We start from the raw sequence: 27,865 nt of genomic DNA, 5'->3' as shown, positions 1-27,865 counted from the left end.
AGGGCTTATTTTTTGCGACATGAGATGCACTTTACAAATACTTCATTTTAGTGGGTCATTAGCTTATTGATGAGATTTTATTAACTCTTGAATGTATGGGTGAAAAGAAAATTGTCAATTTTGGTTTACTTTCTTTTCATAATTTTTGGGGGTCGTATACCGTACACTAAAAATACTATATTATCTTTACTCTACAGATCACTACGATTACGGTGATACCTCATTTTTATAGTTTTCATTTATTTTTACAATTTTACTGGATAAAAACTAATATATCGGAAATCTCATTTGTTTTTGCATCGCCATCTTTTCTGAGACGTAACTTTAATATTTTTTGGTTGACAGAGCTAGTTTAGGGCTTATTTTTTTACGTGTTGAGTTGTTCTTTTCAGTGGTATCATTTTGGCACACATAACTTTTTTTGATCACTTTTTAGAACATTTTTGTGTAGAGATTTTATGAAAAATGTACATTTTTGCCGTGTTTTTCGGGTTTTGTTTTTACGGCGTTCACCGAGCTGGGTCCAATAATGTTTCTGAGTTATTGTACAGATTGTTACGGATGCGACGATACCAAATATGTGGGGTTTTCTGGTGATTTTGTGGGTTTTTTTTTCACTTTATTGCATGTATATAGGGAATATTTGTGTTTAGGGGACTTTTAACTTTATTTAATTAATTCTTTTTATTAAAAAATGTTTTTATTTAATGTTTTTAGCTTTTTTTAAATTTACTTTTACAGGTTAGCTTGAATAAGCGATCCACTGATTCAAGCTCTTCTTCACATTACACAGTGCATGCTCAGTGTGTTACAGCCGGGTTCTGCCAGAAGGCACCGACCCGGCTTACGGAAGAGGCTCACACAGCCCCGGGCACTGACAGTCCCGGGGCTGCGATCGGAGCAGCGGACCCAGGGGGGTCCGATTCACTTTAAATGCCCCTAACACACCGCGGTCAGCGCGACCGCTGCGTGTTAGGGGTTAACACCCACGATCGGGTGTTAGAGGCAGGTGTCGGCTATAATATATAATCGACACCCGCAGTTTGACGTAATAGTACTGCATTTTGCTGGAATGCACCTCCCGCCATGCAGTACTATTACATCAAATGTCGGGAAGGGGTTAACATTGGGCATGTGACACAATTCTATGAAACTTTGCATGATCAATGTGGCGCATGGTCCGACTGAGCACCGGAATGCACATTTCAGTGAAAAAATTTGTGTTGCATGAAGAATAGTGCAGCCGTGACACAAATGTGGCTCGGACACTACTTAAATATGTGCAAGCAGTTTGCGCTGAAAAGAAAACTGGCACAAGGACCTTAGTAAATGTAGGCATCTAACTTTTAAAGAATGAAATCTATTTCTAGTACTTGGTGGGATCTGTTCCATTGGGCAGATTCTCATATCTTAGCATTATGTCGGTGTTTATTGATTGTTTTCCTCAATTATTGTGCGGTAAAGGTATTGAATGCCGCAACTGCACTCCAAAAGTTATATTACACACGTTGATGAACAGTCCATGGCATCTTTTAAAGTGAAGTCTTCATTAGTGATCACTTTTCAGGGCGCTGATTCCAGATGTGATGTTATGGCAGCAGAAGTATTGTTTCTCTTTGTATTTTCTTTTTATATTTAATTTATCCTGAATGTATATCTGAGACATGAGGTACCCTGCAATTCATTATAACAAGTTATTATTCAACAACAAATAAACAGCAGATCACTACAGGGAGGGGAGTTGGGGTATAGAGAGTAAGGTAGGCGGGAAGGGAAGCAGACATTGATCAAAAGGTTTCGGGCAGCTCCAAAATGTCAATGTCAAATCAAGCCAATGTGGGAACTCACGACCACTCTTAAAACAAATCCAAACATCCCAGGTTTGGTAGAAAGCATGTGCGTTTGCAGTAATCAATCTGCACTAATCAGTTTCTCCATTCTTATTATGTAGATCACCTCCTAAACTTAAGATTCAAAGTTATCTCCTATCCCCAGAATATAACGGTAACAGATTAGTGTCTGACTTTTGGAGCCGACCAAACATGAAAATGGGTGTACTGTTAGCCAAATGAAGTGACTGGTTACACATGCACCTTGCTGCCACATTCACTATCTTGGATATTTGTGACAGTACCCTAGACAATGAATGGAGCCAGTGTTACATGTTGTTTTATTCCTTTGAAGGGAGCAGAATACCTGTTCATTAATTGTGAGGTTATTGAGAGGGCTAATTCTTATCAATCACCATGTTGCTCCTCTTTGGCACATTAAAGATGCCATAAACCACAACCTTAAGCTTTATGTACTGCCTACAGTAGGGATACTGGCCAGGTATGACAACTACAGTGGGATCAGGAACAGCCACTACACAGCTGCTCTCCCTTTTGTGGGGTTCATGGTCCTACTACACTTTCATTTTTTATAAAGTAGTTATAGGCAACCTGTAATGGTGTATAGTACCGTACTGTACCTTTTTATGTCAATTTCACATGCAATTTCTTGTTACATTACCAACACAAAATGATTGCTGCTAGAATACCAAATTATTTGAAAATCTTTGTGGCTGTAGAAAAAAAAATTCTTTCTGTTTCGTTGCAGGGCCTACTCGTATAATGCCATCCAATTCGAAGGCGATTGATTTTTTTCAACTGTTTGTCCCGGACAATGTGATTAAAAACATGGTGACACAGACTAATATGTATGCTAAGAAGTTCCAAGAAAGATTTGGATGTGATGATGTATGGGTCGATGTCACTGTTCCTGAGATTAAAGCATTTCTGGGCTACATGATATCAACTAGTACCCATCATTGTGAATCTGTGCTCAGCATATGGAGTGGTGGATTTTATAGCAACAAGAGCATATCACTTGTTATGACACAATCACGATTTGAGAAAATTCTGAAATTCTTCCATATTGTGGCTTTCCGTTCGAGCCAGACTACCCATGGACTTTACAAGATTCAACCATTCCTTAACTCTCTGCAGAATGGCTTTGATTCATCATTCAGCCCTTCACAAACACAGGTAATCATTCCAAGAGATGTATAACAAAATAAGTTAAAGAGGACCTTTCGCCAAGTCAAACATGTGGAGATTAGCATTTGGTAGGGACCGCTACACAGATCCAGGGGCACTTTGAATTTTCTTTCTAGCCTCCCCATTCAGTATCTGACCATGGGATATGTGTTCTGTCAGAGAGGAGGAGCTGGGGCTGTCTTACTGTCAAATCAGTGGCAGTGTGTATGAACTCTCTCTATGTTCATCTAGATGTTGTGTACTGTGTTAACATTCTGCTTATACTCAGTTAACATTGCATTTATTTGCAATGTGAGCAGGATGCAAATGCCATTGAAATGCAAATGCAGTGTAAACACATTGCAATGTACACACCAAGTAGACGTAAGCACCCCGCAAAACGCCATGTACCCACCCTCTAAAGTTTCAAACATGTTCTTAAAACCCATCTTGTTAGGGAAGCCTATCACACTCGCTAACTGCATGAAATGTCAAGTCTCTCTTTACTAAACCATCCTATGTCCTCCACCTGTTGCTTATCCGGCAAACACAATACCAAGCTACAGGCTTCTCTGCAGTCACTTGGACCTCTTGTGTCACCGCTTTCATCTTCATAGAATGTAAGCACTTGCGAGCAAGGCCCTTACTCCATTGTTCCATATAAATGTTTGTACTCTGTAATGTAATATTATATTTGTATATGTCCCCTATGATTTGTAAAGCGCTACGGAATTTGATGATGCTATATAAATAAAGATGATGATTATTAACCCCTTAGCGCTCCGCGCCGTAGCTGTATTGGTCTGGTTCCCATGAATAGCGCTCAGCGCAGTACAGCTACAGCGCGAGTGCATCCTTTCTTCTAATTGTCACCACATCGCGAGACGTGATGATATCGGGATGGGACTTGGGTGACGGAGGCAGGAGGAGTTCCTGTCGACGTCACCCGACCAATCAAATCCATCCCGCCCGCCGATCACTGCCAATTGCAGCGATTTCGAGCGAAAAATTAATTTTGACACGGCAGGGCTCAGAGCTGTGGACTTTTTTAAGTTATTTTTTTTTATGAGGAGCTGTTGAATTTCATTGTATTCCAGACAAATCTCTACGCTGCACAGCATATTGCCCAAAACCCCACTTCATTTTATGCACAACCCTATAGGTGGACCCCTGTCACTGCAGCAGTGATGCAGAAGTATTGGGGCATAATACTCCTTATGGGGATAGTAAAGAAGCCTTCAATCAGTGACTACTGGAGCACAGAAATACTGTACCACACCCCGATGTTCCGCATGGCAATGAGCAGGATGTGTTTTGAAGCCATCCATAAGTTTTTGCACTACACCGACAACACACAATGCCCACCACAGTGACCCCAGTTATGATAGTTTATTTAAGGTCAGGCTCATATTAGATCACTTTAGTGCCAAGTTTGCCCAGGCATATACCCCCGCCAAACATGTGAGCATAGACGAGTCCCTGGTACAATTGAAAGGGAGACTTCACTTCCGTCAGTACCTGCCCAGTAAAAGGTCAAGGTATGGTGTGAAGATGTATAAGCTGTGCGAAAGTTCATCAGGGTACACATACAAGTTCAGGGTATATGAAGGAAAGGACTCCACTATAGTGCCCCCAGAATGCCCCCCTTCCTGGGTGTTACAGGGAAGATAGTGTGGTATTTGGTGCACCCACTGCTGGACCACGGCTACCACCTCTACCTGGACAATTTCTACACCAGCACTACCCTGTTCAAGTGCCTCACTTCCAGAAATACTGCGGCATGCGGCACTGTACGCAGAAATCAGAGAGGTCTCCCTAAGTCACTGCAGCGACTCTGTAATGTGTGTTAAGTACAAGGACATGAGCACACCACCACCCCTGTCCCAGTACAAAATACCAGTACAGAAACCCCCAAGCCAGACTGTATTTTAGATTATAACAAGTACATGGGAGGGGTGGACTTGTCGGACCAGGTGCTTCAGCCATACAACGCCATGCGGAAGTTGAGGGTGTGGTACAAGAAGCTGGCTGTGCACATCATGCAGGGAACATTATATAATGCTTATGTGCTGCATCGATATTCTGGCCAGAGGGGGGAACTTTCCTGGAATTTCAATAGGAGGTAATAAAGCACTTTCTTTTTGGAGACCAGGAAGGGGGGAGTGCTAGCACATCTGGAAGTGAGGCCACATCACGTATTGTACCAGGGCAGCACTTTCCAGGAGTAGTTCCCCAAACTGCCTAGAAGGGAAGGTCACAGAAGAGGTGCAGGGTGTGCTCCAAAAATGGTGTTTGGAAGGACACTATTCATCACTGTGAGACATGCCCAGAAAAACCAGGGTTATGTATGAAAGATTGCTTCCGAATTTATCATACATCCCTGGATGTACCCTGATGTACTATGCACAGCTTATACATTATGCCGCATGCCACACCTTCCCTTCTAAGTCCTGCTATGTACCCAGCCTGTAGATTACTTCCCCGTATGGGTTATTTCTTCACCCTGGAAAACATGCATCATGATTTTTAGGGTGTTTGTCTCCCATGGCAGCGGCTGGGCACAATAATGGATATTTTTTACTATGCACTATCCATTATGCACTTTTTCAGGGGTCCACCTGTGGGGTTAAAATGCTAACTATACCCCTATATTAATTCATGGAGGGGTGTAGTTTCCAAAATAGGGTCAGTTCTTAGGTGTTTCTACTGTACTGGTCCCTATTGGCATCTACAAATCTTTCATGATGTCAAAAAGCAAAAAAAGTACAATGTCTGTGCTGCAACAAGTTATTCCCTTTTGAGCCCTGCCGTGTCTCCATCCTACAGATTATTGCCTCCTATGGGGTATTGCCCTAACCAGGGTAACCCACAGAATGATTTTTGATGTGTTCTTCCCAAGTGGCATGAGTTGGGCAAAATTCTTTTGTCACTTCAATGGCATATTTGATATATTGCAATATATTGCAGTTTCTCTGCACTAATCACTTTGTATTACGTTTGAGCCAGTATCTTAGGGGTTAAAATGATCATAAAACCCTACATACATTCTTTGAGGGGTGCCCTTTCCAAAATGGGGTCACTACTTGGGGATTTCTATTGTACTGGTACCTCGGGGGCACCCCCCCCCCCCATCACCAATCTAGTGAAAACGTAGCTTAAAAACTTAAATTGTGATTCTTTCCTCCTGAGCCCTACTGTGTGCCAGGTCTGTAAATTATTGGCACATGTGTGATATTGCTGTACTCGGGACAACCCACAGAATGATATTTGGGGTGTTTGTCTAAAGTAGCATGGGTTGGGCACAATATATTAGGCACTAGACATTTTTGAGATAAAAATGCAATTTTTACTCTGCACCATTTACTTTGCATTTGATTTTGGCCAGCATATTGGGGGTTAAAATGCTCACCACAACCACAGATAAATTCTTTGAGGGGTCTAGTTTCCGAAATGGTATCATTTTTGGGGGGTTTCTATTGCACTGGCACCTTATGGGCCCTGCCAACATGACATGGCACTCCAAATCCAATCTATTGAAAATGGAGCTTGAAAACCAAAATTGTGCTTCTTTCCTCCTGAGCCCTACTGTGTGCCCAGCCTGTAAATTATTGGCACACGTGTGATATTGCTGTACTCGGAACAACCCGCAGAATGATTTTTGGGGTGTTTGTCTAAAGTAGCATGGGTGGGATACAATATATTAGGCACTAAAATGACATTTTTGAGATAAAAACGCTATTTTTACTGTGCACCATTTACTTTGCATTTGATTTTGGCCAGCATATTGGGGGTTAAAATGCTCACCACAACCAGAGATTAATTATTTGAGGAGTCTAGTTTCCGAAATCATTTTTTGGGGTTTTCTATTGTACTTTTACTTAAGGGGCTCTTCACTGTGGCACCACAAAACATTTGCAGCCAAATTGGCCTGCCAAATTTCCAGTAGCACTAACTCTGTTCTGGACATCGCTGTGCGGGGAAACAGCAGCTGACATCCACATGTCTGGTATTGCCGTACTCGGAAGAAGCAGGGCAAAGATTTAGGGATGTATATTTACCTCAAATTCCTTCTGAATCTATCCATTTTAGGGCTAAATTAGAAAAATTGTAATCAAAAATTGAAATTTCAAAATTTCCAATCCATTTTTGTTTGCTTCCAGAAAAATAATTAAAGGGTTAACAGACTTCTTAAATGCTGATTTGAATAGGTTGAGATGTTAGGTTCATAAAATGGTGTTACTTGTGGGGGTATATAGAACAGAAACCTTTATAGGGCACTTCCAAACTGAATTGATCACCAAAAAGTTCGCATTTTTCAAATTTCAAGAAAATCTGAGAAGTTGCTACTAAAACTTCAAACCTTAGTAGTTGTGTGGAGTGGGGTCTAACGATAATGATTTGTAAGCATCCAATGAAAGCATTGAAATTGAAACAAAGAGATAGGGATGCCCAAAGTATATAACAATTTGTAAATATTTATTGAAAAATAAAGTGCATATATTAAAAACAATTAAAAAAGCACAGATTGTGCAAAAACAGACCAGTAAGTCCCGTGCCTAATTCATATCGGCTATACACATCATCAACAATATATAGTGGTAATAAAAAGTGTATACATAGATACTAAATATGCAATCCACTAGTGTGGTATAAATTTCATAAGTTGTATAGTAAGTTACATCATAATTACCTATATAGCATAGATATAAAAGCCGGGCACCGGGACCTGGAGAAGTCCCCACGCGTTTCGCCTGTTAACCAGGCTTCCTCAGGGGTGCCAGAGTATGTGAGATCAATCATTATATAGTCCTGCTGCCCCCGGACGTCCGGCACGGACCAATCACCCACTGCGGTTCAGGAGTGCGGCGTGCGTGCCACAGACCGGAAGTGTGTGGGTCACGTGCACAGCTCGGACCGGAAGGGAAAACAAAAGTGTATGCGGGTTGAAGCGCATGCGCAGGTGGCATGACAGACACGAAGGTCTTGTCATGTACTTATGGTAAGATTCATTCACTCCAAATAATCGCATGTGCATATTAATATACCTGCGGAAAACACAAATGATGACAAAAAAATCCCTAAAGCAGGGTGACAAGTTGTGATAAGCTATCCAAGTGCTAATGAAAAGTGTTTTAAGGATAAAAGATGGGTAAGTATTATGAAAGTGCCTGAGTGCATAGACTTGAATAAAGTGCAATATAAAGTGCAAAAATGCAAACACAAGGGTTAGGGAATCATAGTATAGAGCCACAGCAGGGATCCGTGTCGGACGCTAGAGGCAAGCAGGAAATAAAATTAATATATTATATAAAGAATTATTAATAAATACTATTTAAATATATCAAATGAAAATAAAGTAAACGCAGAGATATAGGTTGTAGTACGATGTATGTGTATTATCAACCAAGGCAGGTTGAGAGAGATCCAAACAGGATTGAAGTCCGCAGGATACTGAGGATCCATCATCAAGTGTCATTCGGGTTTAAAGTCAGAAGCCCAGATTCGTCTTGAACATAAGGAGCACGTTATAAAGGCTGGAAACCGAGTAGGTCGTTTTGTTCTTGTAGGTTTTATTCTTCTTCTCAAGTCAATCGTCAGAGAAGGTGACTGAAAACTGTGTAGGCGGATGTTGTCCGGACACAGATACAGATGTGCAGTGCAATACCTAATGTGAATGAAAGTGAAAAGAGAAAGTGTAAATTTCACAAAAATTATGTGTATACTCATATCCCCGAGTACTCAACAATATTGTAGGCACCAGTGAGATGTACAAGCAAAGTCCGATTGTGTGACCCGTGGAGAGAGAACACGGATGTCACACAATTAGGGGTCAAACCTTCTCACATCCGTAAAAAAATGGAAACGTAAAACAAATAATGGATATAAAAAGAAGACCAATGGCAAAAGGTTTCTACCAAAAAATTTTGTGGTATCACTTTTTGTCTAAAAAGTATAACATTTGAAACTTTGACAATAGTCATTTTTTTTCAAATTTTTCCTAAATTATTGAGTTTTTTCCCCCCAAAAAAGGAACGGATCACTGAAATGACACTACTACTAGCATAAACTACAATGTCTCACGAGAAAACAATATCAAAATCACAGAGATATCTTTAAGCGTTGAAAAGTTATTACCGCAGGAAGAGACTTTGGTCAAATTTCCCCAAAAAATACAGAGCCTTAACGTACAAACAGGCTGCGTCCTTAAGGGATTAAATGCAATGTAAATGCAAATGGCACGCAAACGGCATGTAAATGCAATGCAATCACCTTGTAAACGCATATGACACGCTGACCCAAGTAAATGCAACAAAAGCGCAAATGCAATGTGAATGTTACGCAAAGGCAAATTACACGTTAGTGCAAATGCAACACAATCGCTACTAAAAATAAACACGAGGTAATGTAAATGCAAATACAATGCAAACGGCACATAAACACAAATGCACGTGAATGCAAGCACCACAAACGCTGAGTAAAAGCAAATACAACGTAAACATGACACAAGTGCCGCGTAAATGGAAATGCTACCATAAAAAATGCACCATAAACACTGACTAACACTCTGTCATGACATTTGTGTCATAACCATGACACAAATGCCATGGAAACGCCATGTGAACGCAAATGCAATTCAAACGCCACATAAATGCAAATGCCACATAAGCACCACTTAACCACAACTCAAACACCATGTAAGTACAAATGTCATTTAAGCGCAAACGCCATATGTACGCAAATGCACTGCAAAACATAAATGCAAAATGCCTCATGAATGCAAATGTAACACAAATGGCAAATAATCGCAAATACCATGCAAATGCAAACGCCATGTGAATGTATATGCATAGAAAATGTCATATAAAAGCCAACCCCACGTTAACACAAATTCCCCGCAAACGCTGAGTAAATGCAGATGAGATATAAACGGAAACACCACGTGCATGCAAATACTATGTAAAAACAAACACCACATGAACGAAAATACAACGAAGTGTCACTTAAACATAACACAAATGACATGTAAATACAAATGAAATGTAAACGCAAATGTGATGTATTACCAAAAAGGTCATGTGCAAATGTCATGTAAATACAACACACTTATGTTTACATTGCTTTTGCAGTAACATTGCATTTTGCGTCTGCGTTCACATCACATTTACAATGTCGTCAATTGCATGTACATCATTTTTGCGCAATGTGTTCATATAAGAAACAACAAAACATTCAGTATATATCTACAAAGATTGCTAAGGTACGTTACACATAAAACAATTACAATAGATAACATCTGCTTCCTATCAGTGTGAATTACTTTTCAAGAATAGCCGTGAGGCACAGTTCCTTCTGTCGCAGCAGCTCCACCTAGTGGTTGCTGGTTAAAGTATATTGCAAAGAAAGCTTCTGTTAATTAATAGAAAAGATTAGAAACATCCTGTCTACATTGGCTTTCTAAGAATATCAATGACCATTGCGTGTAAGCCCATAGCACAGATTTTTCTATAGTAGGACTGCTGGATCTGCATCAGGTGGTTGCCGGGTGGCAGACAAATGGCCTGCAGACCAGCATATACAGTTTTATCTCGTCGCATACTGTAATAAGTATGTGGGTATATATACAGTGGGTCCTCTTCAATTCTATCAGATAACACTTGTTTTCTTCTAGAAAATGATTGCAATCACAAATTCTTTGGTATTAATATCTTAATTTATTTTGCAATGAAAAAACACAAAAGACAAGAAAAAAAAGTCAAATCATTGATCATTTTACACAAAACTCCAAAAATAGGCTGGACAAAAGTATTGGCACCCGCACCTAATACTTGGTAGCACAACCTTTAGACAAAAGGTTGTGCTTCTGGTAACCATCAATGAGTTTCTTACAATGGTCTGCTGGAATTTTAGCCCATTCTTCTTTGGTAAACTGCTCCAGGTCCCTGAGATTTGAAGGGTGCCTTCTCCAAACTGCCATTTTGAGATCTCTCTACAGGTGTTCTATGGGATTCAGTTCTGGACTCATTACATGCCACTTTAGAAGTCTCCAGTCTCACACTGGGCCCTACATTCAAAATTTGTTGGCAGTCTTCAGACTTTATAATGCCACGCACACAGTCAAGCAGTCCAGTGCCAGAGGCAGGAAAGCAACCCCAAAACATCAGGGAACCTCCGCCCTTTTTGAATGTAGGTACCGTGTTCTTTTCTTTGAAGGCCTCTTTTTTTTCCATGTAAACTCTATGTTGATACCTTTTTTCCAAAATCTCTACTTTTGTCTCACCTGGCTAAAGAACATTCTCCCAAAACATTTTAGGCTTTCTCATGTAAGTTTTGGCAAACTCCAGTCTGGCTTTTTAAGTTTCTGTGTAAGAAGTAGGGTCTTCCTTGGATTATAGGGCAACTTGAGCTTGTTTGGATATTGGTGGAGGTTCTCTATCCACCATCCGAACAATCTTGCGTCAAAATCTCTCGTCAATTTTTTTTTTCTGTCCACATCTAGGGAGGTTAGCTACAGTGCCATGGGCTTTAAACTTCTTGATGACACTGCACACAGCAGACACAGGAACATTCAGGTCTTTGGAGATGGACTTGTAACCTTGAGATTGCTCATGCTTCCTCACAATGTTGATTCTTAAAGGAAACCTACCATTTAGAATGGCAGGGGTAAGCTGTAAGTACCGAGCACCAGCTCAGAGTGAGCTGGTGCCGGTATTTACTTTCGTTAGTGTTATAAACCGCGGTATCGTGGTTTTAACACTTTTTAAACTTTAGAGCAGAAGACGCTTCGGCGCTGCGTGCGCATGCAGTGCCGAAACCCCTTCTGCTCTAAAGTTTAAAAAGTGTTAAAACCGCGATACAGCGGTTTATAACACTAACGAAACTAAGCACCGGCACCAGCTCACCCTGAGCTGGTGCTCGGTACTTACAGCTTACCCCTGCCATTCTAAATGGTAGGTTTCCTTTAAGTCCTCAGACAGTTCTTTGTTCTTCTTTATTTTTTTCCATGCTAAATGTGGTAAGCAAGGACACAGGACAGAGGTTGAGTCAACTTTAATCCATTTCAACTGGCTGCAAGTGTGATTTAATACCAAAGAATTTGTGATTGCAATCAGAGTATTATCTGACATAATTCCAGGGGTGCCAATACTTTTGTCCACCACTATGTGTGTGTATATATATATGTATATGTATGGATTTGAATCGGACTTCAATTGCAAAGAGATGGAATGAAGAGAGTATTGAGTGTTCTTACATTGCTAACCTAGTCAGCCAGATTACAGGCGGTCCCCTACTTAAGGACACCCGACTTACAGACAACCCATAGTTACAGACAGACCCCTCTGACTTCTGGTGAAGCTTTCTGAATGCTTTACTATAGTCCCAGATTGCAATAATCAGCTGTAAGGTGTCTGTAATGAAGCTTTATTGATAATTCTTGGTCCCATTGCAGCAAAAATGGTTTAAACTCCAATTGTCACTGGGGCCAAAATTTTTTTGTCTGGATCTACAATGATAAAATATACAGTTTCGACTTACATACAAATTCCACTTAAGAACAAACCTCCAGACCCTATCTTGTACGTAACCCGGGGACTGCCTGTACACGTGTTGCCAGAGGGTGTATCTGTCAGTAGTTATGTTAGTCGTACTGTGTACAAAGTATAGAAGTGCAATGGAATCGTATCTAATTAAAATGGGATGGGAGTTACTCTAGAAAGAGCATAGGTAACCGAAGAGTTAAAAGCACAGTGCCCACCGAGCCTGTCTAGCATTTAAACGTTTTTGTGATCTGTAAGGATCTTAACTGGATATCTAGCACCCTCCAAAAATTACTCTAGTGCTGCAAGGCTAGTATGTTAGCTAACAACTCTTGGTCATTAATGTCATAGTTGGATTTAGCTGGACAAAACTTCTTTACGAAAAAGGCACATGGATGAAGTTGCAACTCCTTCTTCTGCACCCACTTCCACAGATGAAGCATCAACCTCGACAATCAAAGGCAACAGTTCAAGCTAAACAGTTCAAGTTCAAGATAAACAGTTCAAGCTTTTCTTGGTGATCAGGCTTAAAATCAAAATTTTCAACAGAATGAAAAATAGCCTTTAATTCTAAAGGAGAGTTATCAATTGCCGAGATAGGAATAGGATAGGCTCACCCTATCAGTTCCTTGACCACTTTGCCTCTTGGATCTCTTACTTTCTATCCTGTGACATTCCAACCATCATCATGGGAGACTTCAACATCCCTAATAACACTCCCATTTCCCCTCCTGCCTCTCAGCTCTTAGCACTAACTACTTTTCGAGGTCTTTCAAAACTCTGCGATTCCCCTCATTATGAGGGAAACATACTCGATTTGGTCTTCTCCCAACCATCTTCAATATCTAATTTTACCAATTCTTACTTTCCACTTTCTGACCATAACCTCCTTTCTTTTACTTTCAATAATCCTTCACCTTCTTAGAATCCTTCCACCCATCATTCATACCGGAACCCACATGCAATAGATACCAACTCACAGAAATCTTACAGTCTGCTCTGTCCCCCATCTCCTCTTTCCCCTGTCCAGACGTGGATACTAACCTCTGTGCAACCTTGGCACACCAAACATACTTGTTTCCTTCAGATTGCCGAACGTCTGTGGAGAAAGTCGCACACATCTGCAGACTTTCTACACTTCAAATTTATGCTAAAAACTTATAACTCTGCCCTTCACCTTGCCAAACAGGTCTATTTTACTAATCTAATTTCCTCTCTCTCTAACAGCCCCTAAAGGCTCTTTGATACGCTTCACTCCTTACTCACACCAAAGGTGCAGCCACCTGTCACAGACCTTGCGGCTGAAGATCTGGCCACCTACTTTAAGGATAAAATTGATTGTGTTCGTCAGGAAATAATTGCTCAATCCTCTCACCCCACTAATCCCCTTCCCTCGGGTGCCTTATGTTCTATAGGTCAGTACAATTACTGCAATATCCAATTTACATAGCTTTTTTATGTTTGAATAATTTTTCTGAATAAAAATGCATTTGAAAAGAAATATCACTTCCCGTATATTCCGGCGTATAAGACGACCTGGTGTATAAGACGACCCCCCTACTTTCCTGTTTAAAATATAGAGTTTAAGATATACAGGCGGTCCCCTACTTAAGAACACTCGACTTACATACGACCCATAGTTACAAACGGACCACTGGATATTGGTAATTTATTGTACTTTAGCCCTAGACTGCAATAAACAGCTGTAACAGTTATCAAATGTGTCTGTAATGAAGCTTTAGTGTTAATCCTGGTTCTTATGACAACCCAACATTTTTAAAATCCAATTGTCACAGAGACCAAAAATGTTCTGGCTGGGATTACAATGATAAAATATACAGTTCCGACTTACATACAAATTCAACTTAAGAACAAACCTACAGTCCCTATCTTGTATGTAACCCGGGAACTGCCTGTATTCGCCGTATAAGACTACCCCTTTTCCAACGCATACAAAACACCGGTTAAAATTTAAAAAGAAAACAGATTTGAATTTAACATGGTCCTTTTTTTAATTTCAATTCTTATGACATGCAGGTATATAGCAGGAAAACAGTCACTCATAAACATAAGGCATACAACAACAACATTACCATCGTCCATTTTACTGTAAATGTTACCATACTGTACCTTAAATTTTTATTTTATTAAATATTCCATGCCATGTACTCAGAAGCGGGAAAAAAATTCCAAATGCAATGAAAATGGTGAAAAAACACATTTGCGCCATTTTCTTGTGGGCTTGGATATTACGTCTTTCACTGAGCGCCCCAAATGACATGTCTACTTTATTCTTTGGGTCGGTACGATTAAGGGGTTACCAAATTTGTTTTCATACATTTACAAAAATGAAAACCTCCTGTACAAAAATAATTTTTTTGATTTTGCCAACTTCTGGCGCTAATAACTTTTTTATACTTTGGTGTACGGAGCTGTGGGTGGTGTCATTTTTTTGCGAAATTTGATAATATTTACAATTATATAATTTTTAGGACTGTACAACCTTTTGATCACTTTTTATAGATTTTTTTATATTTTTCAAAATGGCAAAAAAGTGGCATTTTCGACTTTGGGCGCTATTTTCCATTAATGGGTTAAACGCATTGAAAAACCGTTATCATGTTTTGATAGATCGGGCATTTTCGGACACGTCGATACCTAATGTGTTTATGATTTTTACTGTTTATTTATATTTATGTCAGTTCTAGGGAAAGGGGGGTGATTTGAAATTTTAGGGTTTTTTATTGTTATTTTTTTTTTTTTTTTAACTTTTTTTTTTTTTTTAAATTTATACTATTTTTCAGACTCCCTGGGGTACTTTAACCCTAGGTTGTCTGATCGATCCTATCATATACTGCCATACTACAGTATGGCAGTATATGGGGATTTTCCTCCTCATTCATTACAATGTGCTATCAGCACATTGTAATGAAGGGGTTAAAACGAAATAGCCTCGGGTCTTCGGAAGACCCGAGGCTACCATGGAGACGGATCGCCGTCCCCGATGACGTCACGGGGAGCGGCGATCCCAGGTAAGATGGCGGCGCCCATAAACTAATATAAATATAAATAAACATTAAATATCAGCATTTAACCCCGTAACGGAAAATAGCGCCCAAAGTTGGAAATGGCACTTTTTTGCCATTTTGAAAGATATAAACAATTCTATAAAAAGTGATCAAAAGGTTGTATAGTCCTAAAAATGGTAGCAGTGAAAACGTCATTGAAAGTCGCACAAAATGACACCACCCACAGCTTCGTACATTGAAGTATGAAAAAGTTATTAGTAGCAGAAGATGGCAAAATCAAAGAAAAAATTTTTGTACAGGTTTTAATTTTTGTAAATGTATGAAAACATTATAAAACCTATAAAAATTTGGTATCCCCAAGATCGTGCCGACACAAAGAATAAAGTAGACATGTCATTTGGGGCGCACAGTGAAAGCCGTAAAATCCAGGCCCACAAGAAAAGAACGCAAATGCATTTTTTCACCATGTTCACTGCATTTGAAAATTTTTCCCTGCTTCCCAGTACATGGCATGGAATATTCAATATCGTCACTATGAGGTGCAATTTTTTACGCAGAAAACAAGCTGTCACAGAGCTCTTTACGTGTAAAAATACAAAAGTTATAGATTTTTGAAGGTGGGGAGTGGAAAAAAAAGGGCCAAGTCATTAAGGGGTTAAAGTATAATGGATTGTGTTTCTAAATATCAATCACCCAGTATTCAACACATAAACATCCTTTATATAGTCCCCCGAATAAATACATATGTACCGCACCCAAAATTATATATACCACAACCCCTGAACTACAGGATTCAGCTAATTTATATATACACCCATTTTATTTATATACAGTTCCCCTAATGTATTTATGACAATCCCCATACAAATACTCCCAAATTAAATGATATACAGTACTCCAAATAAGGCAACCCAGTTTAATTAAAATCCAGCCCCTATATGCAGATCCCCCATACAGTATATACACAGCCATCCCCCCATAGAGTATATACACAGCATGCCCTCCAGATAGGGTATACACAGTATTGCCCAGAAATAAAACTAATAAATCAGCTACTTACCTCCGGTTACGTTCCCACACAGCCGCTGGGAACTGTTCTCTCACCGAGTGCTGTGTGCCGGGACGCCTGATATTTTCATCTCGCTTCATGGCAGATGCGGCCCTGGGTACAGAAAGAATTGTGCCTCATGTCAGTAATAAATTTGGCGCAAATCCGTCTAAGCACTAAGATGCGCATTTAGGTGCACATTTTTTGTTTTGTCTGACACTGTGAATCCTTGAGAAAAAAAACTGATGCAGACACTTTTTCAATACATGTGCAAGCAGTTTCTACGTTCTTTTCAGTGCTAAGTCGGGGAAAAAAATGGCGCAAACACTTTAATAAATGTGTCCTAAGGTTGCCCAAAATTTGAAAGATGTTGAGAAGATCTGTAGGTCATCAACCTGGTGCAAAATGTGCAAACTTGGTGAAAAACTACAGGAAAGGTCTGAACTCTGTTATTATAAAAAAAAATGCTTCTGTACCATGTACAATTTTTTTTGTGTTTTTTATTTCATATTTGAATTTTTATTAATTTTCATAACAAAGCACAACGGTACAAAACAAAGGAAAAAAGGGAAAAGGGGGGACAAGGAAGGAAACAAAATCGGGCGCCGCTATGCAGCCGTTTGGGAAAATGGAAAGGGGGGGGGGTAAAGGGGGAGTTTTTACATTTTATGTAATGTAACAATTTCCAGTACAGAAAGTCAAATTCACAATGATGGAGAATCCATGTACTATTGTCTAACAAGGCAACTTCGTTGTAACTTAGATACATTATATGAACTCTCACTAATCAAATTTTAGAGTTTACTGCTATGTTGTCAAATCTATGTTCCCTTGGAAAGTTACCAATTTTATTTAGTTGTTTTCTCTACCATCCTTTTTCCAAACTTCTTATTTAATAGTTGGTTTCACAACAAAATTTTCTTTTTATAGGTGATTCATGAACCTTTAATTGATGAAGATCCTGCATTTATTGCCTCTTGTACAGAACGAGAGTTACGGAAAAGGAAGAAAAGAAAATTTACTCTATGGGTGAGGCAGTGTTCTTCAACAGGATTTATTTCTCAGGTAAGCTCAGAATCAACATTTTCATTCTAGTCTGAAACTCCTCAACTTATCATTGGACAGAATTTATCATTGGTTTTGCCAAGGGTTTTGGCATAAAAAAATTCTCAAAAAAAGTCACTTTGAGTTTTTTTGCGATTTTTCACTGCTAAAAAGTCGTACAGGACTATTTCTGCCACTTCATTAATCTGGAATAAACATAGAACTACTGCTAGTGCAATGCCATGCAAAGTCATGATTCATATATTGGCTCCCTAAAAAAAGCTGCAGAAATCTCATTACTAGCCTCAAAATAAAAAGGAAAAGTAAGAGCCATTAAAGCACAGTTGCAAAAAACTGAAAAATGTGTCTAGTCCTGAAGATGCAAACTACCTCGGTCCTGACCTGGTTAAATTGGAATATTAGAATAAACTTATCGGGGCACATTAACTTAGGACACAGTCCGAAAAAGCCTATCTTCAATGGGAAAATGGCCTGCATAGGTATTTAAGTAGCGGGTGCGTTGCTATTGTGTCGCACGCAACACTTTTTTTGGCGGAGCTGCGCTGGCATCCATGAGACACAATTTAGATAGTGTGCCGTCGGACGATCAGACTGATTCGAACTGGGTGTGGGATGTAACTTTCAAATTGGGTCGCAAGCCCAAGCACCAACATGCACCAATAAAAAGATGTCAGACCTGAAGGGGGAAGCGACACATTCATGATATCGGGCGCACAATCTTAGCGAATCGCACAGTGCATTTGAGTCGGACACTGCACTTTCTGCAAACTCCGGTGACGGGGTAAGTAAATGTGCCCCGTTGTGTTTACCAGCAAGGATGTCTTTAATTCCGCTTCTGTTTGCATAGTGCTTGATCAGTATTTTAACTGTACATTGGTATTTCCTGACCCTTTAGGGCATATTTTCCCCCTGCAACTGAGGCTCTTATGAAGGCCTTGGTTTCAATAAAAAAACTGTAAATGTGCCAAATGGTTTGTTTTATGGCATCACGTGGGACACATTTAAATATATATAAAATAATAATAATACACAAACATACAGAAAAAAACTTAAAATAAGAATTAAAATGAAGATGATAATAACACTGTTCACAATAACACCAAACATTGATATAGTCATCTCCCAATTTCCCTTTCTGGCGATCACGTGTTTCTTGGTGGTAGGTACAATATACCCCGGGAGCTGCATGCCTGTCACTTTACGGACGTTGCACCAAGCGGGTAGTACCAGGCATATTGTGATTCCTGTTCTGCACGGGTTCCACACAGTTGCCCATGGATAGATAGATGGATGACAGGTGATAGATAGATGACAGGTGATGGATAGATTGAAGATATATATGAGATAGATAGATAGATGACAGGTGATAGATACATAGATAGATAAATAGCTGGCTATGTGATTGATAGATAGATGACAGGTGATGGATAGATAGATAGATAGATAGATAGATAGATAGATAGATAGATAGATAGATAGATAGATAAATATGAGATAGATGACAGGTGATAGATAATAGGACTTGGATAGATAAATAGGTGACAGCTTCTCACATGTAACTGATCTTTAGCTAATTCCCTGCTAGTCAGCTTTAGTAAGCAGCTCCTAGTGTCGATAAATTGGGTGACAGGTCCTCTTTAAAGCTGAGCAGGTGCCTCGAGATAAGGGTTTTGGTGATTTTCATAAAAATGAGAAAAATTGCACCCACATTTCAGAACCTCCTAACAACCTAAAAAAAAGAGAGGATGCATAAAGCCCTATGCCAATATAAAGCAGACATTCCGGAAATGTTAGTTATAAAGTTACTTGGGTGCTATGACTATCTGCCTGAAAAGCAGAAAATTTTGAACTGTGCAAATGAAGAATTTTTAGAAAGGTTTGCCAAATTTCAATTTTTTTCATAAGTATACACAAAAGATATCAACAAAATGTTTCTATTACTTTGAAGTACAATGTGTGACAGTAAAACAATCTCAAAATCCCGTGGATATGTTAAAGCGTCACAAAGTTATAACCTCCTATAATGACACAGGGCAGATTTTAAAAATCAGGCCTGTCCTAAAGGTCTAAAATGGCTTAGACACAAAGGGGTTAATAGCCATGCAATGCATAAACAATACAACCACAAGTCACAGCATATATCAACAAGGTCAAACCTGCATTAACCCATTAAGGACGCAGCCATTTTGTAGCTTAACCCCTTAACGACTTGGCCTTTTTTAGTTTTTTCACTTCCATTTTTCACTCCCCACCTTCAAAAATCTATAACTTTTTTATTTTTCCACATAAAGAGCTCTGTTGTGGCTTATTTTCTGCGTAACAAATTTCACTTCGTAGTGACGGTATTTAATATTCCATGGCGCGTACTGGGAAGCGGTAAAAAAATCCAAATGCAGTGAAAATGGTGAAAAAACACATTTGCGACGTTTTCTTGTGGGCTTGGATTTTACAGCTTTCACTGTGTGCCCCAAATGACATGTCTACTTTATTCTTTGGGTTGCTACAATTACGGGGATACCAAATTTGTATAGGTTTTATAATGTTTTCATACATTTAAAAAAAATAAAACCTCCTGTACAAAATTTTTTTTTTTTATTTTGCCATCTTCTGGCGGCAATAACTTTTTCATACTTTGGTGTACGGAGCTGTGGGTGGTGTCATTTTTTGCGACTTTTGATGGCGTTTTCATTGCTATCATTTTTAGGACGATGCAACCTTTTGATCACTTTTTATTAATTTTTTTATATTTTCCAAAATGGCAAAAAATGTAATTTTTTAGTTTGGACGCTATTTTCCTTTACGGGGTTAAATGCAGTGAAAAACCGTTATTATATTCTGATAGATCGGACATTTTCGGACGCGGCGATACCTAAAGTGTTTATGATTTTTACTGTTTATTAATATTAATATCAGTTCTAGGGAAAGGGGGGTGATTTGAATTTTTAGGTTTTTTTTATTATAATTTTTTTTTAACTTTTTTTTACTTTTACTTTTACTATTTTTCAGACTCCCTAGGGTACTTTAACCCTAGGTTGTCTGATCGATCCTACCATATACTGCCATACTGCAATATGGCAGTATATGGGGATTTTACTCCTTATTCATTACAATGTGCTGATAGCACATTGTAATGAATGGGTTAAAACGAGACAGCTTCGGGCCTTCGTGAGACCCGAAGCTGTCATGGCAACGGATCACCGCTCCCCCGTGACATCATCGGGGAGCGAAGATCCGCGGCAAGATGGCGGCCCATGCGGCGCCATCTTTTTAAAGCCTCCGGCATTGCCATTGCCGGCCGCGATCGCTATGAAAGCACCCCTTGCTAGCACCGATCGCGGGTGTTACCGATAAGCCTTTGCTGCAACCCCTTGATCTTCATAGTAATTGAATCAAAATGGAGGTGAAATTTAGAATGGTCACTTAGCAATAAAAAATTAATCACATTTCCAAAAGATAAAGAGAAAACCCACCATACAATTTGTTATGCAATTTCTCCCGAGTACAGAGACCCCCCACATGTGGTCGTTTCTTGGTTTATGGGTGCACAGTGAGGCGCAGAAGGGAAGAAGAGCCCTGCAGCTGCCAGGATTTTAGTTTCCCCAATGGCTCCTTTTGTAGGCCATAAAATTTTAGCTTTTGCGTTATTGGGGCCATGTGACGGCATTTTTTTTTTTAGGTACGAGATGCTTTTTCCAGTGTTACCATTTTGGGGTTCGTATCCCCTATTGTTCAAAATTTAGAAACTTTTTTTGGGGGGAGGAGTAGAAAAGCATCAATTCTGTACTGGATTTTTTACTTTTTTAGTATATCATGTTATCTTTATTCTATGGGTCGATATGATTACCGGGATACCAAACATGAATATTTTTTCTTACGTTTTACTAAATTTGTTAAAACCCTAATGTGGAAAAAAGCTATCATTTTTTCATTGCCGTCTTCTAAGTGGCATAACATTGTTACTATTTTGGCTACGGAGCTGGTTGATGGCTTGTTTTTTGCAGGGCATTTTATACTTTGCACAGTTATCCTGTCGTACATATGTTTTTTTGCTCACTTTTTATAGCATATTTTGTGGGATTGAATAGGTAAAAATCCAAATTTTTGGAGGGTTATAACAGGTTTTTTTAACGGCATTCATCGTGCGGGTTCAATAATTATTTACTGTTATTCTACGGATTGTTATGGACGCGGTAATACTATATATGTGGGTTTGTGTTATGATATAGACTTTTTTTGTCTCTTTATATGTTATGGGGCATTTGGGCATTTTTATTGATTGATTTCTTTCTTTATTTTTTATTGAATAACTTATTTTTTTTTTACTTTTTTACTTTTTCCTCCCCTAAAAATAAGCCTTGCGACTGTCATTGCTACAGCTCCCTCCATGCTCCATGAGTATTAGTAGATTGTTTAGATATTACAAGAAGTGTACCTCTGTGTAGCCCTCTGAGCTACCCACCCTGCAGGGTTCCAGCAGTGTCTCCCGCGGCTCCTGGCGCACGTCCCCGCCACCTAGGGCTCTGTTAAATTTAAAGGGCCAGCGCACGGATAATTGGCGCTGGCCACCTGCCATTTTAGATGAATTCCCAGCCTCTTCCTGTGTTCCTTGCCGGATCTTTGTGTTCATGCCTATTCCTTGTGACCTGTTCCAGAATCTGCTCCTCCGCTGCCAGCCCTGACCTCCTGCTCCGTCCCAGACCCTGAACCTTTGCCGCCTGTATTGACCTATTGCTTGTCCCCGACCACGAGATTGCCTGCTGATTCTGTACCTTGGCTGCCACTGCTGACAAGCCGCGCCTGTGGAACGACCTGGTGGTACCACAAGGAGCAAGTCCAACCCGTTTTGCAGCGGGCTCTGGTGTCATTGTCCGCGGTGGTCCAGGGGGTTCACTACCCAAGAAGCCTGACAGAAATCATTGGATAAAATTACTGACCGTTGCGCTGCAAATGTAATACAAGCAGCTACCTGGACAAGAACGGCTGATTTAAGGAAAGTGATTAACATGAGGGATTGGGGCCATTGGGGCAGATTTATCAGGACCTCTGCGCCAAGTCAGTGCCATAGAAGCCCTAAAATAATCACAAATGGCGGCTTATTGCTAGCACGTGCGATTGATTAGCACCCCTCTCTGCCATCTTCACGCCAGTGGGTCGTGAAGTGGGGGGGTGGTCGGCCACGAGTGGGCTGGCGCATGGCGTTACTGTCCCTGCGCCTACACACTCGCTGGAGTCGGCGACTTTTCACACGCGCAGGACCCTGCCCAATACATTAAGAGGCTGAAGCCTCTTGATGTATCACGCTGCAAAAATGCAGCAGCGGGGCTATCATGCACCGGCGTATGATACATATCCCCCAATGTTTTCAATATGAATGGAGTCGTAAGAAATTCAGCATCGAATTCAGAGTTGGAGAAGTTGAAATTGGATGTTGGAGAAGTTGTTGATTTTTATGTTCATTGAAAAATAAGACCTCCTCTGCAAATAAAACCTAGTGCCTTTTTAGGAGCAAAGATTAATATAAGACTACGGGGCATGTTTACTTACCCTTCCGGAAAGTTCCTGAAGGTGCATTGTCCGACGACAATGCACTCTGCCGCTATTCACTTACATTGTGCGCCCAATATCCTGCATCTGTCGCTTCCCCGCTCAGGTCCGTCGGGTTTACCATCTTCTTCCCGGTGTATGCAAGTGCATTGGTTGCGACACAATTTTAATCTTAAATTTCGCGCTCAGTCCAAATCAGTCAGATTGTCCGGCGGCCTGCCCCCGATTTCTGGCGAATGAAAGCCGGTGCCGCTGTGCCCAAATTCCGATCGCATGCGACCCAATCCCCTTCTAAGTAGCTGTCCCAACAGCGCAAATCCCAAATACCATGAACAGTCTGATGGAAATCCGGTCCACAGACCCTTAGTAAATAAGCCCCACTTCTTCTTTTTGGGAGAAACACGGAATTGACTTATTTGGAATTGGGATATTTACATAAATAATACATACATATAAGGGCAATATGATATATATGTGTGTGTACACAAAGTTTCCTGTGCCATAGTAAAAGTATGATAAGGGCATTATGGGGCCATAGTGTTATGATGACTAAGAAAAAGGAAGAAAAATAAAAATGTATTTAAAAAAATTATTGATCATGGATATATGTAAAAAGTAAAAAGATATACATACATACAAAAAAAGAAAGAAAATGTTATATATATCTGTCCACGGTGGCAGCCAAGGTCAAGGTACAGAATCAGCAGGCAATCTCGTAGTCGGGGACAGGCTAATGGACAAGGTAGGCGTCAGCGGTTCAAGGTCAGGGACGAAGCAAGAGGTCAGGGCTGGCAGTGGAGGAGCGAAGTCGAGAACAGGTCCGGGTTCACAACTGGAAATCCAATCCCTAGCACGAGGCACAGGAAACAGCTTTCTCAAAGGCATAAGCACTGATATCTGGCAGGATGTGTGGGGAGAGGCTGAGTTAAATAGAATTCTGGGTAAGGCCAGCGCCAATTAATGGCACTTTAAATCTTGAGCAGCCAGCGCGCACGCCCTAGGACGCGGGAACGAGTGCACGCGCTTGAGGACCCGGAAGCAGGAACGAGGACGGGTAAGTGTAATGGCCGTGGAGCGGGGGCACACAGGGTTAGCCCGAGACAGTACCCCCCCTTCGGCCTTCCCCTCCTCTTGGGGTGGAGGAATCTCTGCAGGAGATCATGGTCGAGGATATTGTCCTCTGGCTCCCGAGATCTCTCGTCAGGCCTGAACCCCTTCCAATCAACCAAGAAGAACTGCTTTTCTCTCACCGTCTTCATGTCAAGAATCTCCTTTGCCTCAGGAGCAGAAGGAGGTACTTGCCGGGAAAAGCAGTTCAGGATGACAGGCTTGAGCAGGGAGACATGGAAGGAGTTTGGGATGCACATGGTGAGAGGAAGGTGCAGCTTATAGAACACCAGATTGATGTGACTCAGCACCTCAAGGGGACCAAGGAACCTAGGACCAAGCTTGTAGCCAGGGATCTTCAGCCGAACATAGCTGGAGGACAACCTGGAGAGAAGACAGGAGGCCTGCATTTTTTTTATCAGCCTGGAGTTTGGTTTGGGCATAAGACTGTAACAAGAAAAGGCGAGTCTGCTCCCAGATGGTCTTCAGGTCTCATAGCATCTCTTCAACAGCAGGAACATGAACATTAGACAATGAAGAAGGGAGCGGAGACGGAAGAATTATAGGAGAATTCCACCCATGGAATCCATGGCAAGAGAGTGGACCAGTCATAATAACGGAGGTAACATCCCAGAGTATGATTAACCCTCTCCACTTGTCCATTGGACGCGGGTGGTAAGCTGAGGAGAAATCCAATTTTACTAGTAGTTGGCTGCAGAGAGAACGCCAGAAGCGGAAAACAAACTGCACCCCCGATCAGAGATGATGTGTTGAGGAAGACCATGTAGCCGGAAGATATGTTGAACAAGCTGGCAAGATGTAGAGCAGACGGAAGACCTGGAAGGGGAAAAAAATGAGACATCTTCGAAAACCGGTCCCTCACCGGTGCAGCCAGATCTTGTTGCAGTGAGCATGGCGGATTTTTTGTGGCAAATAACCTTTTAAAGAGCATTCGGAAAAGTGAGTGTGCGAGCTTTGTGGCGAGTGTGCATTGATCCTAAGTGTGTGCATTGTCCAAAGAAAGACTTAGGATTAAGGGACTTTAGTAGGTTAATGCTGTATTTTGTGTTACTTTTAATGTGAATCTTCTTTTCTTCTGTATCCCCCATTAGAACAGTAAACTTCATAAGTGGCAATGCTACACAATGTACATCCTGTGCCGTGTATGCTTTCCTTGAACAGCCGTTCAAGGGGGAATACTGCTGTGTGGGATGTGTGAAAATTGCTCATCTGGAAGCCCAGATTGTAGATCTAAATGAGCAAGTTTCAAGGCTGTGGGCAATTGGCAATTTGGAGCGAAGTTTGCTGCTCCTGGAGCACAAACTCTCTGGGGAAAATGGGTGTGAGGATGGAAGTATGGAGGTGCAGAGTGAGGGGGCAGCTAGTTGGGTAACATGTAGAAGGCGGGGTAGAGGGAAGAGTTCCATGGAGTCTAGTCCTGATCTGGTGCCACTCTTGCTGATTGGTGCGCTGGTTGAACACTTCCCCTTTAAAAGTCCAACACCTTCCTTCCTGCCTTGCCAGATCTTTGTGCCTCACAGCCTGAGAGAAAGGTCTACAGCGATTATTCTGCGTTCCAGTGTCTCCTGCATTTCAGTGTCTCCTGCGTTCTTGAGTCCCTCTGTGTTCCTGTGTCTTCCTGAGTTCCTGTGTTACCAATGTTCCTCCGTGCTGCTGTTTTGTGTGCCGTGTTCCCGAATCCCTCCGCCTGAACCTCCCGTTAATGACCCCGGATTGGTCTGCCGTTTCTGTATCTCGACCTTGGCCATCACTGCAGACAAGTCACGCCTGTGGAACGACCTGGTGGTACCACGCCGCAGCTAGTCCAGCCTGCTTTGCGTCGGGCTCTGGTGAAAACCGGGTACCCCTTGAACTCCGATCGGAGGTTTGTGTCATCATCTGCAGTGGTCCAGAGGATCCCCACCCCCTGAGCCTGACAGTGGAGTCCCTATGGGTGGAGATAAGGGGAGGGAAAAAGAATAATATTTTTACTAGGGGTTTGTTATAAGTCTCTAAATATAATGGAGGCAGCAGAGGAAATGTTGATAAGTCAAATGGATGCGGCTTCAAAGCATGATAAAGTACTTCTCATGGGGGACTTCAATTACCCAGATATTGACTGGGGGACAAAAACCTGCAGGTTCTTCAAAGGTAGCAGGGTTTTGTTAACAGCAAAAGACAATTACCTGTTGCAACTAGTCCTGGAGCCAACAAGAGGGGGGGCACTGCTGGACTTAATCCTAACCAACAGACCTGATATCAAAATTACAGGTTGAGGGAAACCTGGGTAATCCTGATCATAATATAATTGATTTTGTATTACGCTTTACTAAGAGTGTTAGTGGAGGGGCAACCAACACTCTAAACGTCAGGAGGGCAAATTTTCAGCAACTAAGGGAAGACCTTATATGCATAGACTGAGACAATGGGGCAGATTTATCAAGCAGTCTGAAAGTCAGAATATTTCCAGTTGCCCATGGCAACCAATCACAGCTCAGCTTTCATTTCACCAGTGCTCATGAATATTTTAAAGGGGAGCTGTGATTGGTTGCCATGGGCAATTGGAAATATTCTGACTTTCAGACTGCTTGATAAATCTGCCCCAATGTTCTCAAAGACAAAAGCCCCCCCCCCCCCAAAAAAAAGGGACTTTTTCTTATATATTCTAGAAAAAAGTCCTGTGAGAAACACATACTTTATGGGAAAAAGCATAAGAGGAACAAGAAAAAGCCAATGTGGCTAACTAGTCTTGTAAGGAAAGCAATAAGCGAGAAAGATAAGGTGTTTAAGAGGCTAAAACATGAAGGTAGCTATGAGGCATTACAGGATTATAGAGAGAAAAATAGAGACTGAGGAAAATATTGCCTGGGAGAGCAAAAATAATACAATCCAAATAACCAAATAATTTTTCAAGTATTTTATATACTCTAGTATATAAATGATAAGAAACTAAAAACGGAGAGTGTGGGCCCTATTAGGAATAACATAAGGGGTCATGGTGGAAGGAGATGAGGAAAGGGCCTGCTCGACTATCTTTACCCAGGAAAATCCCCTGGTGGAAGACACAATGAGGAATAATGTAAATTCTATTTGGAATGTCAACAGTTTAACCCAAGAAGAGGTACGGCACCACCTCACAACCACTAAGATAGATAAATCACCAGGGACAGGTGGCATACACCCCCAGGTTCTGCATGAACTATGTACCTTGATAGACAGACCGATATTTTTAATGATTGAAGATTCACTGAGGACTGGTTATGTTCCACAGGACTGGCGCATAGCAAATGTGGTACCAATATACCAAAAAGGATCGAAAAGCGATCCTGAAAACTACAGACCTGTGAGTCTAACTTCTGTGGTGGGGAAAATATTTGAGGGGTTTGTTAGAGATGCTATCTTGGAGTATCTCACTGTACATAACCTTATAACCCAGCGTCAGCATGGGATTATGAGAGATCGGTCCTTTCAGACTGTCCTGTCTGATTGGTTTCTACGAGGAAGTAAGTTAAAGATTGG

General features: G+C 40.9%; 1 protein-coding gene and 1 long non-coding RNA gene across 2 annotated transcripts in view; one reads left to right on the top strand and one right to left on the bottom strand.

Moving 5' to 3' along the window:
* The window catches only part of PGBD5 (piggyBac transposable element derived 5), an 87,244-nt gene that overhangs the window by 24,285 nt on the left and 35,094 nt on the right, over nt 1-27,865 (top strand). The window contains exons 2-3 of the mRNA XM_072141116.1: nt 2,599-3,026; nt 17,561-17,695. Of these exons, the coding sequence (XP_071997217.1) occupies nt 2,599-3,026; nt 17,561-17,695 (563 nt within the window). The remainder of the gene's footprint in view (nt 1-2,598; nt 3,027-17,560; nt 17,696-27,865) is intronic.
* LOC140121478 (uncharacterized) overlaps nt 7,515-27,865 on the bottom strand; it is a 78,960-nt gene continuing 58,609 nt past the window's right edge. Inside the window, exons 2-3 of the long non-coding RNA XR_011854110.1 lie at nt 16,643-16,744; nt 7,515-8,682 (exon numbers count right to left, since the gene is read on the bottom strand). This is a non-coding gene — a long non-coding RNA (uncharacterized lncRNA). The remainder of the gene's footprint in view (nt 8,683-16,642; nt 16,745-27,865) is intronic.

This window comes from Engystomops pustulosus, chromosome 3, assembly GCF_040894005.1.
Source record: "Engystomops pustulosus chromosome 3, aEngPut4.maternal, whole genome shotgun sequence".
Lineage (NCBI taxonomy): Eukaryota > Metazoa > Chordata > Amphibia > Anura > Leptodactylidae > Engystomops > Engystomops pustulosus.
This window is presented reverse-complemented; position numbering and strand designations above follow the sequence as displayed.